Source organism: Salvelinus sp. IW2-2015, linkage group LG4q.1:29 (genome assembly GCF_002910315.2).
Source record: "Salvelinus sp. IW2-2015 linkage group LG4q.1:29, ASM291031v2, whole genome shotgun sequence".
In the NCBI taxonomy this organism is placed as follows: Eukaryota; Metazoa; Chordata; class Actinopteri; order Salmoniformes; family Salmonidae; genus Salvelinus; species Salvelinus sp. IW2-2015.
Window position 1 is genome coordinate 90,027,330 of NC_036842.1, and position 19,591 is coordinate 90,046,920.

The 19,591-nt window shown below is 44.5% G+C and overlaps 1 protein-coding gene across 1 annotated transcript in view; it reads left to right on the forward strand.

Moving 5' to 3' along the window:
• The window catches only part of LOC111962791 (2-oxoadipate dehydrogenase complex component E1-like), a 37,507-nt gene extending 18,862 nt beyond the window's left edge, over nucleotides 1–18,645 (forward strand). Inside the window, 14 exon segments of the mRNA XM_070443243.1 lie at nucleotides 421–551; nucleotides 5,053–5,093; nucleotides 5,337–5,489; nucleotides 6,047–6,131; nucleotides 8,026–8,050; nucleotides 8,052–8,115; nucleotides 8,386–8,430; nucleotides 8,987–9,137; nucleotides 9,662–9,768; nucleotides 10,045–10,209; nucleotides 10,418–10,500; nucleotides 14,382–14,548; nucleotides 17,200–17,285; nucleotides 17,809–18,645. Of these exon segments, the coding sequence (XP_070299344.1) occupies nucleotides 421–551; nucleotides 5,053–5,093; nucleotides 5,337–5,489; nucleotides 6,047–6,131; nucleotides 8,026–8,050; nucleotides 8,052–8,115; nucleotides 8,386–8,430; nucleotides 8,987–9,137; nucleotides 9,662–9,768; nucleotides 10,045–10,209; nucleotides 10,418–10,500; nucleotides 14,382–14,548; nucleotides 17,200–17,285; nucleotides 17,809–17,913 (1,408 nt within the window). The 3' untranslated portion in view covers nucleotides 17,914–18,645.
• The last annotated feature ends 946 nt before the right edge of the window (nucleotides 18,646–19,591 follow it).

Consider the following 19,591-nt stretch of genomic DNA (forward strand, 5'->3'; position numbering starts at 1 on the left):
CTATTACAACTGACTAGGTATCCCCCTTCCCTATACAACTGACTAGGTATCACCTTCTCTAATCTCTTTGCAACCACCAATGTTGTCTGATGTTATTTCTTTGGCCTGTATACTTATTACAGTATAACAATGGCCTTATACTTGATTACAGTATAACAATGGCCTGTTATACTTGATTACAGTATAACAATGGCCTGTATACTTGATTACTGTATAGCAATGGCTGTATACTTGATTACAGCTATAAACAATGGCCTGACCATTGAAGCCATCTTATCTAATCCTTTTCAAACAAACACTCATCAACCCTAACCTTCCTAATATATAGGTATTTGCTTTAGACTGTTTGTCCTTGTATACCCTTGATTACAGAACAATGTCCAATTAACATCAAATACCTACCCTTCCTCATCCCCCCAGCTCCAGAGAAGAGCACCCCGCGGACTCTTACGCTGACCAGCTGATCTCAGAGGGCCTGATGACAGAGGAGGAGCGTGTTGCTATCAGGACCGCCCACTACGGCATGCTGAACGACAAGCTGACTAACGATGGCCCTCTACATGCCTCCACCCATGAACCTGTGTCAGGTAACACGCACCGTACAGCCTCCACCAGAACCTGCAGGTACCATGTCCCTTGTACAGCCCTCCACCCATGAACCTGCAGGTAACACGAACCCTGTACAGCCCTCCACGCAAATGTTAACCTGCCAGGGATTTGTAACACTGCCCTGTTGTACAGCCCTCCACCCATGAACCTGCAGGTAACATGACCCTGTACAGCCCTCGGCACCATTACATCCTGCAGGTAACACGACCCTGTACAGTCCTCAACCCATGAACCTGCAAGTAACTATACCCTGTACAGCCCTCCACCCATGAACCTCGCAGGTAAACGGACCCTGTACAGCCCTCCACCATGAACCTGCAGGTAACATGACCTGTACAGCCCTCACCCATGAACCTGCCAGGGTAACATTGACCCTGTACAGCCCTGCCACCATGAACTGCAGGGTAACATGGCCTGTTACAGCCCTCACCCCATGTGAACCTGCAGGTAACATGTCAAGCCTGCCTGAGCAGCCTCTTCATTCCCATGAACCTGCAGGGAAGCCTGTCGCCCTAGAACAGGTACCCTGTGAGCACCAGCCGCGTGAAGTCCTGGCTCACCAATGAACCTGCAGGTAACATGTCCCTGTACAGCCCTCCACCCATGAACCTGCAACAGGCTAACATGGTACTCCTTGTAGCGCCCTCTCTACCCATGGGATACAGCCTGCAGGTACTGACTGTAAGCCTACCATGTGCTCGGTAACATGACGTACAGCCCTCCACCATGAACCTGCAGGTAACATGACCCTGTACCAGCCCTCCCCATGAACCTGCAGGTAGGATCGTCTCGTTATCAGGCCCTCCAAGCCAGAAACCTGCAGGCTATACACTTGACCACTGTTACAGCCCTCCACCCATGGAACCTGTCGGTAAACACCTGAGCCTTCCTCCTACGCCGTTAACGACCTGTACGCCCCACCCTGAACCTGGCAGGTAACTACGCCTTACAGCCTCCACCCATGAGACCTGCAGGTAAGCATCGACCGCTTGTACAGCCCTCACACCATGAACTCTGCAGTAACACGACCTGTGAGTCAGCCCTCCACCCATGAACCTGCAGGTAACCACGACCTGTACAAAGCGGCCTCCCCCATGAACTGCAGGTTGGAACACTTTGACCCTGTCAACAGCCCTCCACCCATGAACCTGCAGGTATAAGCCACGAACCAACCTGTAACAGTCCTGCCTTTCCACCCTCATTCTGTAACGGCGCAAATGTCGGGATAACTACGACCCTGGTAAATACCAGCCTCCACCATGAACCTTGCAGGCATACATCTACGACCCTGGGTCAGCCCTACACCATGAACCTGCAGGTAAACGGACGACCCTCGCTCACATGCCTTCCCATAAGAACCCTGCAGTTAAGACTCCACAACTAACCCTGTGACAGCCCTCCACCATGAAGCCTTGCCAGTGTACTGGGTCCTCTGCTACAGCCCTCGCGACATCGGAACTCCTGCAGGTAAACATAGAGACCTCTGTACAAGCCCTCCTCCCCACTCGGCAACATGTCCCTGGTACAGCCCTCCAGGCCCATGAAAACCTTCAGGTAAACATTTGTGTCCCGTGTACAGCGCTCCACCCACCAGGCAACTTATGTCCAACTGTACAGCCCTCCACCCTATTCGTAGACCCTTTGCAGGGAAGCGTAACATGACCCTGTTTTACTCAAGGCCTTCCACCCATTGACACCTTGCTTGGTAACACGACCCTGTTACCAGCCCTTTCCACGCGCGATTGGGAACCTGCGGAGGTAACATGACCCTGTACAGCCCTCCACCATGAACCTGCAGGGTAAACATGACCCGTGGTTACTCAGCCCTCCAGGCGGCCACGGTGGAACCTGCAGGTAACAAATGACCCTGTACAGCCGGCGTCCACCATGAATCCTGCAACCCCGGGTAACTGGCAACCTGTACATTTGCGGCTCTCCACCCATGAACCTGGCAGGTAATTCAGTGTCCCTGTACAGCCCTCGCCACCATGACTGCAGGTTACACTGAGCCCGTGGTGACAAAGCCCGTGTGCCCATCCACTGTAACAACTGCAGGTAACATGACACCTGTACAGCCCCTCAACCCCATGAACTGCAGTAACATGTCCCTGCTATCACGTCCCTCCATTCCATGAACCTGCAAGGTCCCAACATGTCCCTGTACAGCCCTCACCCATGAACTTGCAGCCTAACTCGTCCCTGTACAAGCCCCTCACCCATGAACCTGCAGGTAACATGACCCCCTGTACAGCCCTCCAAAACACCATGAAAACCTGCAGGTACATTCCCTGTCACGCCCTCCACCCATTTAACTGCAGGGGTAGACATGACCCTGTACAGCCCTCCACCATCCGAACCTGCAGGTATACATGACTTCCTGTACAGCCCTCCACCATAACCGTGGCACCGGTATAACATGACCCTGTACAGCCTCCACCCATGAATTCCTGAGGTGGAACATGACCCTGTACCCGCCCTCCACTCATCCGAACCTTTGCAAAGTAACTCACGGACTCCTGTAGGCAGCCCTCAACCCCTGAGAGCCTGCAGGTAACCGACCCTGTACTGCCCTCGGCACCCATAACCTGCAGGTAACACGAACCCTCGTACAGCACTTCCACCATGAACCTGCAGGCTAACACGACCCTGTACAGCCCTCCATCCAATGAACCTGCAGGTATAACATCGATCCCTGTAACAAGCCCTCCACCCATGAACCTGCGTACGACGTACTAGCCCCACTAACTCAGTAACATGCCCTGTACAGCCCTCCACCATGCAACCTGTACATGTGTACAGTCACCTGACCGCAGTGTAACAGCCACACTCAACCATGAACCTGCGGTTAACATCAACCCAGTTACAGCCCTCCACCCATGAAACCTGGCAGGTACCGACTGACTGTCAGCCCTCCACCCATGAAACCTGCAGGTTAACATGGACCCTGTACAGCCCTCCACCTACCTCAGCGGCCAACATGCAGTCCCTGTACAGCCCTCCACTACTTCAATGGAACCTGCAGGTAAACATGAGGCCCTGATATAGGAGAACAGCCCTCCACCATGCCGCCAGTAACATGTCCCTTTATCAGCCCTCTCACGGCCACCTAACCTGCAGGTAACATGTCCCTGTGTACAGCCCTCCACCCATGACCTGCATGGTAACACGACCCTGTACAGCCCTCCACCCATGACCTGCAGGTAATCATGCCCGACAGCAACCTCCCCCTCATGAACCTGCAGGACAGTGCCCTTACAGCCCTCCACCCATAACCTGGCAGGTAACATGACCCGTGTACAGCCCTCCACTATGAACCTGCAGGTAACATGGCCCTGTACACCCTCCACCCATGAACCTGCAGGTAACATGACCCTGTACAGCCCTCCACCCATGAACTGGCAGTAACATGACCCTGTACAGCCCTCACCCATGAACCTGCAGTGTAACATGACCGCTGTACAGCCCTCCACCCAATGAACCTGCAGGTAACATGACCCTGTACAAGCCCTCCACCCATGAACCTGCAGGTAACATGACCCTCGTACAGCCTCCACCCATGAACTGCAGGTAACATGCCCTGTACAGCCCTTCCACCCATGAACCTGCAGGTAACATAGACCCTGTACAGCCCTCCACGCGCATGAACTGCAGGTAACAATGACCCTGTACAGCCCACCCATGCACCCCGAAGACAACCTATTGACAGCCCCACCCCTAACGCAGGTAAACAGTGACCCTGTACAGCCCTCCCACCCATGAACCTGCAGGTAACATGATCCCTGTACAGCCCTCCACCATGTAACCTGCAGGTAACACGACCCCTGTACAGCCTCGCACCATGAACCCTGCAGGTAACACAATGTCCCTGTACAGCCCTCCACCCATGAACCTGCAGGTAACAATGACCCTGTACAGCCCTCCCACCCATGAACCTGCAGTAACATACCCTGTACAGCCCTCCACCCAAACCTGCAGGTAAACGACGACCTGTACAAAGCCCTCCACTCGCATAACTCACGTAACACCCGTAAGCCTCTCAACCCATGAACCTGCAGGGTATACATCGCCCTGTACAGCCCTCCAGCCCATGAATACCTGCAAGTAACCGCCTTAAGTCACCTATAAGTACACGAGCCGTACAGTCCTCGCACCATGAACCTGCACGGTTAAGCATGACCCTGTACAGCCCTTCCACCGGCCATGACGCTGCAGTGATAACTGACCCTGTACAGCCCTTCCACTCGCATGAACCTGCCAGGTAATCATGTCCGCTGTACAGCCCTCACCTTTAACGCTGCTTTAGGTCCTGCAGGTAACATGACCCTGTACAGCCCTCCACCCATGAACCTGCAGGTAACATGACCCTGTACAGCCCTCCACCCATGAACCTGCAGGTAACATGACCCTCTACAGTCCTCCACCCACCAGCCCTCCACCCACCAGGCAATATGACCCTCTACAGCCCTCCACCCACTAACCTGCAGGTCTGTGATGTGAAATCATTTCAAATACTTTAGCTGGGCTTGATTGAGTTTGCATCGTGCAATGGAACCAATAGAATAGTTGACACTACAGGCAAGTTAAAGCAAACGCTCAGAATATGTGACCGTTTGTACCCAGATCTGGTGACGAGAGCTCTCTGGGGTGTTGAGAAACGGAGCAGAATACATGTTTCTATTGTTTGCTGTAGCAAATAGACTAATAAAGTTGTATTGTTGTTGTTGCAGGGGCGCTGGGGAGGTCTGGAGGAGCCCCAGGCCAGGGTCACTCACTGGGACACCGGGGTGCCTGCTCCCCTGCTGCAGTACGTAGGGGCCAAATCTGTGGAGATCCCCGAAGGAGTCCAGCTACACAGTCACCTGGGGAAGATGCACGTGGCGGTAATAACAATTATAGGATATATATATACTTAGATTTGTGTGTATTATGTAGTTGTTGTGGAATTGTTAGATTACATGTTAGATATTACTAACACGGTCGCTACAATACAGCGCTTTTCTTTTTGTGAACAATTATTGGTTTTTCATGCATATTCTAGACAATTACAGTTTCAAGATATAATACATATGTACAGTTCAATAGGAGAAAACAAACAAAGAAAAGTAAACAACAACGTACAAATGAAAAAGGACAAAACCGATTTTTGAAGACTAAATAAATACAATATGTTTCCTTTTTTGCACTGTTGGTTAGATCCTATAAGTAAGCATTTCACTGTAAGCTCTATATACCTGTTGTATTCGGCACACGTGACAAATAAACTTTCAGCAAAATAGCGCTTTTCTAAAGCCCAAATGTAATTGGGTGACGGCAGGCCTCGCTAGGGTGAACAGTGCAGTCTGTTGTTGCTTGCTAGAGCTGGATGAAGCTCGCTCTTCTCGTTTTAAAGACTCTCTGAAGCTCTATGAAAACCTGATCTGTTGTGTTCTTCTCTCAGGGTCGCCTTGCGAAGGTGGAGAATGGCACTAATCTGGACTGGTCCACTGCTGAGGCCATGGCGTTTGGCTCTCTGCTCTGCCAAGGTCAGTCAGACTCGATGGCTTTTTACACTACAGAGCCAAACCAAGCTGTACTGAGCAGGCCTGGTTACGTATCCACCATAGTTGTTGGATATACAGTTGAAGTCTGAAGTTTACATACACTTAGGTTGGAGTCATTAAAAATCGTTTTTCAACCACTCCACAAATTGTTTGTTAATTAACAAACTATAGTTTTGGCAAGTCGGTTAGGACATCTACTTTGTGCATGACACAAGTCATTTTTCCAACAATTGTTTACAGACAGATTATTTCACTTATAATTCACTGTATCACAATTCCAGTGGGTCAGAAGTTTACATACACTAAGTTGAGTGATTCTTTAAACAGCTTGGAAAATTCCAACAATTGATATTTCAGACTTTTAAGAAGCTTCTGATAGGCCTAATTGCACATAATTTGTCAACTTTGAAGGTGATTTACCTGTTGGATGTATGTCAGCCTACCTTCAAACTCAGTACCTCTTCTTGACATCATGGAAAATCAAAAGAAATCATCCAAACCTCAGAAAAAAAAATATTGTAGACCTCCACACAGTCTGTTTCATCCATGGGAGAAATTTCCAAACGCCTGAAGGTGCCACATTCATCTGTACAAACATAGTATACGCACGCAGCATAAACACCATGGACCACGCAGCCGTCATACCGCTCAGGAAGGAGACGCGTTCTGTCTCCTAGAGGTGAACGTACTTTGGTGCGAAAAGTGCAAATCAATTCCAAGAAAACAAGCAAATTGACCTTGTGAAGATGCTGGAGGAAAAAAGGTACAAAAGTATCTATATCCACAGTAAACGAGTCCTATACTCACATAACCTGAAAGGCCCTCAGCAAGGAAGAAGCCACTGCTCCAAAACCGTCACAAGAACAGACTACGTTTGCAACTGCCACATGGACAAAGTTCTTACTTTTGAAGAAATGTCCTCTTGTCTGATGAAACCAAAAATAAACTGTTTGGTTCATAATGACCATCGTTATGTTTGGAGGAAAAAGTGGAGGCTTGCAAGCCGTCCTTGCTGCAGAGGACTAATGCACTTCACAAATAGATGCAACACTGAGCAGAAAATATTATATATTGAGGCAACATCTCAAGACATCAGTCAGGAGGTAAAGCTTGGTCACAAATGGGTCTTCTCAAAATGGACAATGACACCAAACATACTTCCAAAGTTGGCAAAATAGCTTAAGGACAACAAAGTCAAGGTATTGAGTGGCCTCTCACAAAGCCCTGACCTCACATCCTATAAAAAATTGTGGGCAGACACTGAAAAACGTGTGCGAGCAAGTAGGCCTACAAACCTGACTCAGTTTACACCAGCTCTGTCAGGAGGAATGGGCCAAAATTTCACCACACTTGATTGTGGGAAGTTGTGGAAGGCTACCCGAAACGTTGACCCAATTATAACAATTTAAAGGCAATGCTACCAATCTATTGAGAGTGTAAACTTCTGACCACTGAGAATGTTAATGAAAAAATAAAAGCTGAATATAAATCATTCTCTCTACTATTATTCTGACATTTCACATTCTTAATTATTGATCCTAACTGACCTAAAACAGGGAATTCTATTATATATGTTCAGGAATGTGAAAAATGTAGTTTAAATATATTTGGCTAAGGTATATATTAACTTCACACTTACCTGAGCCAGCATAGTTTGGTGTGGCTTTTGGCATGATAGTGAAACAATAAAGGGATTGATTTGTATTTAATTATGTTTTACAGAAATAGCTTGTTGTAGTATAGATTTAGGTTTTCCAGACTACATTTCCATAAAATGTCAATATTTACAACAACACATTTGTTTCTTGTTGTCATTTCTATGTGTAATTTGCTCATGTCTCTGCTTTTCTAAGAATGTCTTTATTCTGTTCTGCAGGGTTCAACATTCGCTAATCACGGCATACTTGGGAGGGGCACCTTCAGTCAGAGACATCCATTATTATGTCAGGACACAAATGATATGTACATCCCCTAAACCACATAGACCTGAACAGAAAGGATTCATGGTATTTAAACATACATGATGACTGTGTACATCCCCCTAAACCACATAGACCCTGAACAGAAGGATTCATGAGTATTATCCATGATGACTATGTACAACCCCCTAAACCACATAGACCTGAACAAATTCATTATTTAACACATACATGATGACTATGTACAACCCCTAACCACATAGACCCTGAACAGAGAGTTATGGAGGTATTTAACATCATACATGATGACTATGTACAACCCCCTAAACCACATAGACCCTGAACAGAGAGGATTCATGGAGGTATTTAACACATACATGATGACTATGTACATCCCCCTAAACCACGTTGTAAAGATTCCTGTAAGTAATACTGCTGCAGGGTAGCCAACTAGAATCAGACGCTGGATGCTTTTTTTGTTGGTGCGGATGGTTGGAGGACCAGAAATATAATTATAATAATTTGTACACTGCAAATATACCACAACTAATCCTAAAAAGAGATTTGTTATTTTCAAATACAATAATTTCATACCTTGAATTACATTGAGACACGATCACATGTCTCTCTTGGGAACAGGTTTCCTAAATTAAACTATTGTTTTAAGCTGAATTCCTGGTGATTTTGGTTTTGTGACTAAAAACTAAAATAATAATATATTTAAAAAATGTACTAAACATTTTCGGCGGGGCAAAGAAAATCCCTCCTGTTGCCCACCCCTGTACAACTGAAACAGTCACATGCTCAGTATAACTAAACCATTATCTTACTTACACTGTACTTCTACCGTATACTGGTTAAACTTGTTATAGAGCGTGCACTGTTTGACGTCTGTTTGTGTGTGTGTGTATCACCCAGGTGTGTAACAGTGCTCTGTCTGAGGAGGCCGTGCTGGGCTTTGAGTACGGCATGGCCATCGCCCAGCCCAAACTCCTGCCCATCTGGGAGGCTCAGTTTGGTGACTTCTTCAACGGAGCTCAGATCATTTTCGACACCTTCATCTCCGGAGGTATAATACTCTGGTTAAATATTGGAATTAATGTCACTTCCTGTAGCCAAGGGCTATTTTTAAGGTTAGTTCCTGTGTGTACAGACACAGATTAAGCCTAGTTCTGGACTAAATAACATGTTTACCATTGAAATTGGTTTTGAGTCCAGGGCTTGGCTCAATCGATGTCCAGGAAACCGGCCCAGCAATCTTTAGAACTGAATGAGGAGGGTTTGAAGGAAGTAGCTGAATGAACGGAATATGGAGCCAACCCATTTTCTCATCTTCATGTCCGAGTAGAGATAATAGGCTGTTGTCTAACGACGACATATAAAAGGCTTTATAGAGCAGCCTTGATTAACACTACATAGATGCACTCACAGATAACTCTGAGCTGTGTTTGTGGTTCCTAATCCAATAGGTTTAGTAGCTGCTGCATTGTGGGATACGTAAAGGCTTCATATAGCTTTCATAAAACCTTCATAATCACTAGATGGAGGCTGGTTTCATTAGGGTTGATTGAAACGTTTCCCTGTCTCTCCCAGGTGAGGCTAAGTGGCTGCTGCAGTGTGGGATGGTGATCCTGCTGCCCCATGGTTATGACGGAGCCGGACCTGAACACTCCTCATGCCGTATAGAGAGGTTCCTACAGGTGAGGAGGACAGCCGGTCCCAATTTGTTTGGCTGGGCTTCTTTTGTCAAACGTCTTTCCTCTTCAATTTCTCTGCGCTCCTCACTTCCTTCTCAAAATCCCAATAGGGGAGGAATGAGGGGAGAGGAGGTGAGGAATTGAGGAACGACTTTTGATTAAGAACCTGGGTCTACTACCTCTGTTATAGCTACTCAATACGGCTGGTCGTATGATGATCATTGAAACGTATGGTTTCTTGTCTATCTAAATAACCATTGTCTCTCGCCATCTCCCCAGCTGTGTGACAGTAAAGAGGAGGGGGTGGATGGTGACAATATCAACATGGGCGTTGTCAACCCTACGACACCAGCACAGTACTTCCACCTGCTGAGACGACAAATGATACGCAACTTCCGCAAGCCGCTCATCGTGGCCGGGCCCAAGACACTGCTCCGATTCTCTGTAAGACATTCAAATATTCAACCTCTAATACAATCAAGCCATAAAGTAGTCATTTAGGCTATTTGAGGGGGATCAGTTTGGGCAAGGAGAGGTGCAGAAACACTAATCTGGGTCACATAGTGACTAGTTATTTGGGATGGAATGTGATTTATAGATCAGGGGATATTTAATGACTGGGTTGTATTTCCTTCCTGTTTTCTACCGGTAGGGAGCAACATCCGGTCTGGTTGACATGGCTCCTGGTACATATTTCAAGCCTGTGATTGGTGACCCCTCAGTCACACCAGCAAGGTAAAGAAGGACCCACAATACACTCTCCATCAAATAGTACACTGTCAGGAAATAATTTAAATATGGAACTGAAAAAAGGTTATATGATGTGATAGATACAGTGCATTCGAAAAGTATTCAGACCACTTGATTTTTTCCACATTTTTGTTACGCTACAGCCGCATTCTAAAATGGATTAAATACAACATTTTCCTCATCATTCTACACGCAATACCCCATAATGACATCACAATACCCCATAATGACATCACAATACCCCATAATGACAAAGCAAAAACAGTTTTTTGTTTTTTTTGCACATTTATAAAAAATTCTAAACAGAAATACCTTATTTACATAAGTATTCAGACCCTTTGCTATGAGACTCAAAATTGAGCTCAGGTGCATTTTGTTTCCATTGATCATCCTTGAGATGTTTCTACAACTTGATTGGAAAGGCACACACCTGTCTATATAAGGTCCCATAGTTGACAGTGCATGTCGGAGCAAAAACCAAGCCATGCGGTCAAAGGAATTGTCCGTAAAGCTCCGAGACAGGATTGTGTCGAGGCACAGATCTGGGGAAGGGTACCAAAAAATGTCTGCAGCATTAAAGGTCCCCAAGAACACAGAGGCCTCCGTCATTCTTAAATGGAAGAAGTTTGGAACCACCAAGACTCTTCCTAGAGCTGGTCGCCCGGGCAAACTGAGCAATCGGGGGAGAAGGGCCTTGGTCAGGGAGGTGACCAAGAACCTGATGGTCACTGACAGAGCTCCAGAGTTCCTTTGTGGAGATGGGAGAACCTTCCAGAAGAACAACCATCTCTGCAGCACTCCACCAATCAGGCCTTTTTGGTAGAGTGGCCAGACGGAAGCCACTCCTCAGTAAAAGGCTCATGACAGGCCGCAAGGACTCTCAGACAATGAGAAACAACATTCTCTGATCTGATGAAACCAAGATTGAACTCTTTGGCCTGAATGCCAAGCGTCACGTCTGGAGGAAACCTAGCACCATCCCTATGGTGAAGCATGGTGGTGGCAGCTTCCTGCTGTGGTGATGTTTTTCAGCGGCAGGGACAGAGAGACTAGTCAGGATCAAAGGAAAGATGAACGGAGCAAAGTACAGAGAGATCCTTGATGAAAACCTGCTCCAGAGCACTCAGGTCCTCAGACTGGGGTGAAGGTTCACCTTCCAACAGGACAACGACCCTAAGCACACTGCCAAGACAACGCAGGAGTGGCTATGGGACAAGTCTCTGAATGTCCTTGAGTGACCCAGCCAGAGCCCCAACTTGAACCCGATCAAACATCTCTGAAGAGACCTGAAAATAGCTGTGTAGCGACGCTCCCCATCCAACCTGACAGAGCTTGAGAGGATCTGCAGAGAAGAATGGGAGAAACTCCCCAAATACAGGTGTGCCAAGCTTGTAGCATCATACCCAAGAAGACTCGAGTCTGTAATCGCTGCCAAAAGTGCTTCAACAAAGTACTGATTAAAGGGTCTAAATACTTTTTCAAGTCCTGTGCATTCAGGTTGTTTCACAAGCAAAGTCATTTGTATCATTTGAGGGGCGCACATCACAAGCAAAGTCATTTGTATAATTTTACTTTGTCTGTGAAAACAATTAGCACAGACAAGTCTGATTAGGCTTAGCCAGAGTCATTTATTTCTTAATATATATCTCTGGGTTTAGCTTATACCACAGCCTCTGCCATAGAAACAAACGGAGCATGGCTTGGTGACTTTGGTCGCAACTTTACAATGCAAAGAAAACTAATAAAACGCTTGTCTGTAGCCAAAACGGTTCAAATCTTAAAACCTAAACAAAAATTCTGGCCAGATTCTTGGGATGCTTTTACCATCATAAGTAAGGAACTATGAAAATATTTAAAATAAACCCTATTTAATCTATATAAAAACGTTTGTCACAGGGAAATATTAGGTTAATTTAATAGTGAAATCTTTGGTTACTTTAATAGTGAAATCTTTGGTTAATTTAATAAGGAAATCTTTGGTTAATTTAATAAGGAAATCTTTGGTTAATTTAATAGTGAAATCTTTGGTTAATATAATAGGGAAATCTTTGGTTAATTTAATAGGGAAATCTTTGGTTAATTTAATAAGGAAATCTTTGGTTAATTTAATAAGGAAATCTTAGGTTTGCTGCAGAATTTTATATCCCATCAAGGTGTGTCATGGTTCTAAAAAGTTTGAGTGACAAAACATTAAGAACACCTTCCTGATATTGAGTTGCATCCCCGTTTTGTCCTCATTACAGACTCTATTCATCGGGGGGTGGACTCTACAAGGTTTTTGATTTATTTTATTTAACCTTTATTTAACTAGGAAAGTCAGTTAAGAACAAATTCTAATTTACAATGACGGCCTACCCTTGCCAACGCTGGACGATGCTGGGCCAATTGTGCGCCACCCTATGGGACTCTTAATCACGGCCGGTTGTGATACAGCCTGGAATCGAACCAGGGTCTGTAGTGATGCCTCTAGCACTGAGATGCAGTGCCTTAGAACGCTGTATCACTCAGAAGCCCAAGGTGTCGAAAGCGTTCCACAGGGATGCTGGCCCATGTTGACTCCAATGCTTCCCACAGTTGTGTCAAGTGTCGTGGCAATTTACTATATTACTAAATTAGGAGAGTTTACAAACCACACACAAGTCAGAGTTATATTTAAACTTAATCTTTAATTATATGAGCTTCACCATAGCCCTTTGACTCTCAGATCAATTCAGTGTCTATAAATTAATTCTGAGAGTGCTTACAAAATAATTCTAGTATCTTTTATAGCCAAGATACACCCCTCTCAACTCACCTGACAAACCACAGCTCTCAGGAACTTCACAAAGGGCCTTTTACTTGAGAGAGGAGTATCCCATAGCCAGATAGCATTAGCTATAAATTATTGTTCAGTTCGGTCTCTAAGACGAGGTTCTAATCCCGTTCTTGGTACTTCATAGTACCAAAACATTACCTCATCCAATAGCATATATCAATTGTCAACTTTAGATACTCCCATCTGAAATACACCCCCTCTTCTCCCCACTCCTGGACAAGCTCACTGAGGGGAGTGACTTCTAGGTCATATACTATTTCAAGATTAGTGCCACATCAGAGGGGTAATACAATGGTTCCAGACACTGCCATACTCCTCCTCCCAATGGGAAAAGGAGAGAGTGACTGGCGTACAGACATTGTGGAGCCCTTCACATGGTTTAACAGATACATTCACATATGAAGACAATGTTCAAACCTGACCTCTCCCTTTCTGATATTCCTGCATATTACCAGACATGTAAAAGACAAGCCTGACCTCTCCCCTCTCTGGGCCCCAAGTGACTGAGCCCTAGCTGAGAAGGGATAACTGCAACTGCCAACCCTATAGTCAAAAAGGAGACATCCTAATGACAAGTATCTCACATAAGCATATTATATAAATAAAACATCTTATTTATCTATGTTACCTAACTAATTCTGATTCAGCTACAACACAAGTTGGCTGGATGACCTTTGGGTGGTGGACCATTCTTGATGCACACGGGAAACTGTTGAGCATGAACAACCCAGCATCGTTCCAGTTTTTGACACACTCAAACCGGTGCTCCTGGCACCTACTACCATACCCCTTCAAAGGTTCTTAAATATTTTGTCTTGCCCATTCACCGTCTGAATGGCACATATACATACACCATGTCTTAATTTCTCCTCCCCTACATTTACACTGATGTGGATATAACAAGTGACATCAGTAAGGCGTCATAGCATTCATCTGAAATTCACCTGGTCAGTCTGTCATGGAAAGAGCAGATGTTCCTAATGTTTTGTGCTCTGTGTATAATATTGCTGTCCAGGTTTGATTAATAATCCTGTTCCTTCTATCCCTGTAGTGTCCAGCGGGTGGTGGTGTGCTCAGGAAAGCACTACTATGCCCTCTTGAAGCAGAGGGAAACGTCAGCTGCCACTCAGACCACGGCACTGATCAGACTGGAGGAGCTGTGTCCCTTCCCTCTGGAGGCCCTGCAGCAGGAGCTGAACAAGTACACCAATGCTAAAGGTAGGCTATACCTGACCTGCCCACTACTTACCTCAAACACTACTGCATCAAAGCGGGGACCCGAGAGACTGAAAAACAGCTTCTATCTCAAGGCCATCAGACTGTTAAACAGCCATCACTAACATTGAGTGGCTGCTGCCAACATACTGACTCATCTCTAGCCACTTTAATGATGAAAAAATGTATGTAATAAATGTATCACTAGCCACTTTAAACCATGCCACTCTATATAATGTTTACATACCCTACATTACCCATCTCATATGTATATACTGTACTCTATATCATCTACTGCATCTTGCCTATGCCGTTCGGCCATCGCTCATCCATATATTTATATGTACATATTCTTATTCATTCCTTTACATTTGTGTGTAAAAGGTAGTTGCTGTGAAATTGTTAGATTACTTGTTAGGTATTACTGCACGGTCGGAACTAAAAGCACAAGCATTTTGCTATACTCACATTAACATCTGCTAACCATGTGTATGTGACCAATAAAATTTGATTTGATTTTTACTATCAAATAAAAATGTATTGGTCGGGTACACATATTTTGCAGATGTTGTCGCAGGTGTAGCAAAATGTTTGTTTCTAGCTCAGTGCAGTAATACCTAACAATACACAAAAATCCCCAAAATGTATTGAAAGGAATTAAGAAATATTACAACGAGCAATGTCAGAGTCCCGAATATAAATATATGTGTATATTTATTTATTTAACCTTTATTATAGGATGGTGTGTATAGACATTATGGACAGGAAATGAATAGAAAAGGTGTGTACAGCAGTAGTTATACAGGATGGTGTGTATAGACAGTATGGACAGGAAATGAATAGAAAAGGCATGTACAGCAGTAGTTACAGTGGGGCAAAAAAGTATTTAGTCAGCCACCAATTGTGCAAGTTCTCACACTTAAAAAGATGAGAGAGGCCTGTAATATTCATCATAGGTACACTTCAACTATGACAGACAAAATGAGAGAAAAAAATCCAGAAAATCACATTGTAGGATTTTTTATGAATTTATTTGCAAATTATGTAATTAAGTATTTGGTCACTTACAAACAAGCAAGATTTCTGGCTCTCACAGACCTGTAACTTCTTCTTTAAGAGGCTCCTCTGTCCTCCACTCGTTACCTGTATTAATGGCACCTGTTTGAACTTGTTATCAGTATAAAAGACACCTATCCACAACCTCAAACAGTCACACTCCAAACTCCACTATGGCCAAGACCAAAGAGCTGTCAAAGGACACCAGAAACAAAATTGTAGACCTGCACCAGGCTGGGAAGACTGAATCTGCAATAGGTAAGCAGCTTGGTTTGAAGAAATCAACTGTGGGAGCAATTATTAAGAAATGGAAGACATACAAGACCACTGATAATCTCCCTCGATCTGGGGCTCCACGCAAGATCTCACCCCGTGGGGTCAAAATGATCACAAGAATGGACAAAGAATGCTGAGTTGCATCCAAAGAACACCATACCTACTGTGAAGCATGGGGGTGGAAACATCATGTTTTGGGGCTGTTTTTCTGCAAAGGGACCAGGACGACTGATCCGTGTAAAGGAAAGAATGAATGGGGCCATGTATCGTGAGATTTTGAGTGAAAACCTCCTTCCATCAGGAAGGGCATTGAAGATGAAACGTGGCTGGGTCTTTCAGCATGACAATGATCCCAAACACACCGCCCGGGCAACGAAGGAGTGGCTTCGTAAGAAGCATTTCAAGGTCCTGGAGTGGCCTAGCCAGTCTCCAGATCTCAACCCCATAGAAAATCTTTGGAGGGAGTTGAAAGTCCGTGTTGCCCAGCAACAGCCCCAAAACATCACTGCTCTAGAGGAGATCTGCATGGAGGAATGGGCCAAAATACCAGCAACAGTGTGTGAAAACCTTGTGAAGACTTACAGAAAACGTTTGACCTCTGTCATTGCCAACAAAGGGTATATAACAAAGTATTGAGAAACTTTTGTTATTGACCAAATACTTATTTTCCACCATAATTTGCAAATAAATTCATTAAAAATCCTACAATGTGATTTTCTGGATTTTTTTTTCTCATTTTGTCTGTCATAGTTGAAGTGTACCTATGATGAAAATTACAGGCCTCTCTCATCTTTTTAAGTGGGAGAACTTGCACAATTGGTGGCTGACTAAATACTTTTTTGCCCCACTGTTTATAGAATAAGCCTTGACTAGAATATAGTATATACATATGAAGTGGCTTAAACAGTATGTAAACATTATTAAAGTGTTCCATGTCTGTGTACGTAGGGCAGACGTCTCCTAAGGTGCAGGGTTGAGTATCTAAATCTAATATACCGTTTAGCAGTTGCTTTTATCCAAGTACACCAATGCTTAAGGTACCCTGACCTGACCTCAACCTCACCTGGCTTGGCCCATGCTAGGTCATCACTACTTACCACAGACACCATAGGCTGATTTTCTCAGACACAGATTAAGTCTCGACCTGGTCTAAAAAGCTATTTCAAAGGAAATTCTCCACGGAGCATGTTTTTGCTCTGAGACTATGCTCTGAGAAACTGTCTCTTACCACAGATGCCATCTGTTCCCTTTACTTCTCTGCAGCAGCATTAAATCAATATGAATGGACAATGACCTTGGTTTTTGTGTGTGTCCCCATACAGAGTTCGTGTGGAGTCAGGAGGAGCCCCAGAACATGGGCCCCTGGTCGTTTGTGGCCCCCAGGTTTGAGAAGCAGCTGGCCTGCAAGGTGAGCCCTGTCCCTGTCTTTGGTTGGTTGTTTTTGTGTGTGGATATTTGACACTTTCATTGAGACAGTTTAGAAATCAGACTGGGATACAGGTAGGTGGGAGCAACCGTGTGAAGGGCGGACCCGGCGATTGAATCTCGGTGGGGAGTCGTATATATAACTTATAACACTGGGGAGTGTTGCCATTGAAGACACATTTCAGTTGAAGACATTCAGTTGTACAACTGACTAGGTATCTCCCTTTCCTTTCCCATTACACCATGGCTCTGCATGCCCTGCCCCTGTCTGAAGGACCAGGAAAACACAGTATAGATTTAACTGGGTTTACATCTTTGGATATTACTTACCTTGCTTGGAGACTACTAACTTACTTAGGCTAATCTCCTTCGGCCCTATTTGGGACATAAGGTCACAATGAGTTAGAAATCTCTGGATGTTATCTAGTCTGTTGTCACAGTGTCTCCCACATGGATGAAGTGCCGTGTGAGAATAAATATTAACCATGCATTTCTTCTCTCCCTAGCTTCGATTGGTCAGTCGGCCTGCTCTGCCCGCCCCGGCTGTGGGCATCGGAGCGCTCCACCAGCAGCAGAACGAGGCCGTCCTCACCGCCACCTTCTCCTCTTGAGCCACTGGAACAAATGGGGTCCAAGATGGATGCTCCCTCCCAGCACTACTTCATGGAGCTCCAGTAAAACCACATGACATCTCTTCTCTATCCTGGAAATCCAGACTGAATTCAGATCCGTTTTATGTTTGTTTACCTTGTTTCACTGTCGTGATTCAGTCTGGAAGCTAGGCTACCTCTTCTCATCCTCTCCATTCAAATGTTGTCAAAACACAAGTGCTAAAGGGCTGCGTATTCAGTTGCTGTTTGTCGTGGGGGTGGGTTTAGCATTATAAAATGGAGTTGGAACTACAAAACAACGTGATGTAGACAGTCAGAAATTGCGTAGAGCAATTATTGTTTTGTTTTTTTAATTAAAATTTAGATTGTGTTCAATTCTCTAGCTGTAAGGCATTATTAGGTTACTGACAAAGAGCAAAACCTAAATATGGTTCAGATTGAGTTATGGCGTTAGACACTATGTTTACAGCATCATTGTTTTATACATTGATTTTTTTGATTGATCATATAGCCACACAGCAGAGTATTATGATTTGATTTCATTGATCTGACATATGACTGTCCTCTTGTTCAGTCTATCATCTTGTTTCTTCAAGGTAGAAAATTGTCTCAGGTTGTCAATCAAAAGGGCTTAGGCATTCATCAGTGTTGTCTGCATGAGCTGCTGTAGTTTTTCTACTGTTTTCAATGTCAGCCTCAACATCAGTTTGTTATAATAAAATGTCAAAATACTGTTAAAGTGTGAAATTTAAACTCCAAAATATTATTTTGTGTATTTTTGTTTGTGTGTAGAAATCCAAAGATTTTCATTTTGTTTAAATTGTGAAAAAACACTAAGCGAACAACTACTGCGCCTTCAGCACCACGGCTATTTAATATTTCTTTAGGAAAGTTAGGGTTGCTATTTCTCTACAAATTAGTCATATTAATCCCATCTCAGTAGCATTTCTGTTTCATTTTCAGAAGGTTGCATTTGTGGCGGATTCTGTCTTTACTGCTACAGGTACGATTTAAAAAGTTTGATGTAAAAACTGACCATTACTGGATTAGAGTTCTGATTTACTATCTAGTGTTACAAAACTAATGCCACACTCAGACCACTCCCAGGCAGTCCTAGTGTAACCGATGTGAAATGGCTAGCTAGTTAGAGGGGGTGCGCGCTAATAGCGTTTCAATCGGTGACGTCACTCGCTTTGAGACCTTGAAGTAGTGGTTCCCCTTGCTCTGCAAGGGCTGCGGCTTTTGTGGAGCGATGGGTAACGATGCTTCGTGGGTGACTGTTGTTGATGTGCGCAGAGGGTCCCTGGTTCGCGCACGGGTCGGGGCGAGGGGACGGACGTAAAGTTATACTGTTACACTAGCAAAAGTCTTGCTTGAGAAATTGCTCATAACTAAGAAGCAATTTTTGTTTATTTAAAAAAAAAAACTTTCATTGAAAACAATCATAGTAAAGGTACTTCATTGGTACCCAGAAATTATTTGATATTGAGATAAAAACGGCTATATTGGACTTTTTTTAAAGGCGGTTCACACCTGCATAACACACATATTTTTTTCATGTAGTTTCCTTAGTATCTACCTTCCATGTTATTACAAAATAGCACTAGATACTATTCTCAAACAGTTGTGCATATGTTGTGGGCATATTTATTCTGGTAATCTAAAGCAGATGTTAGAC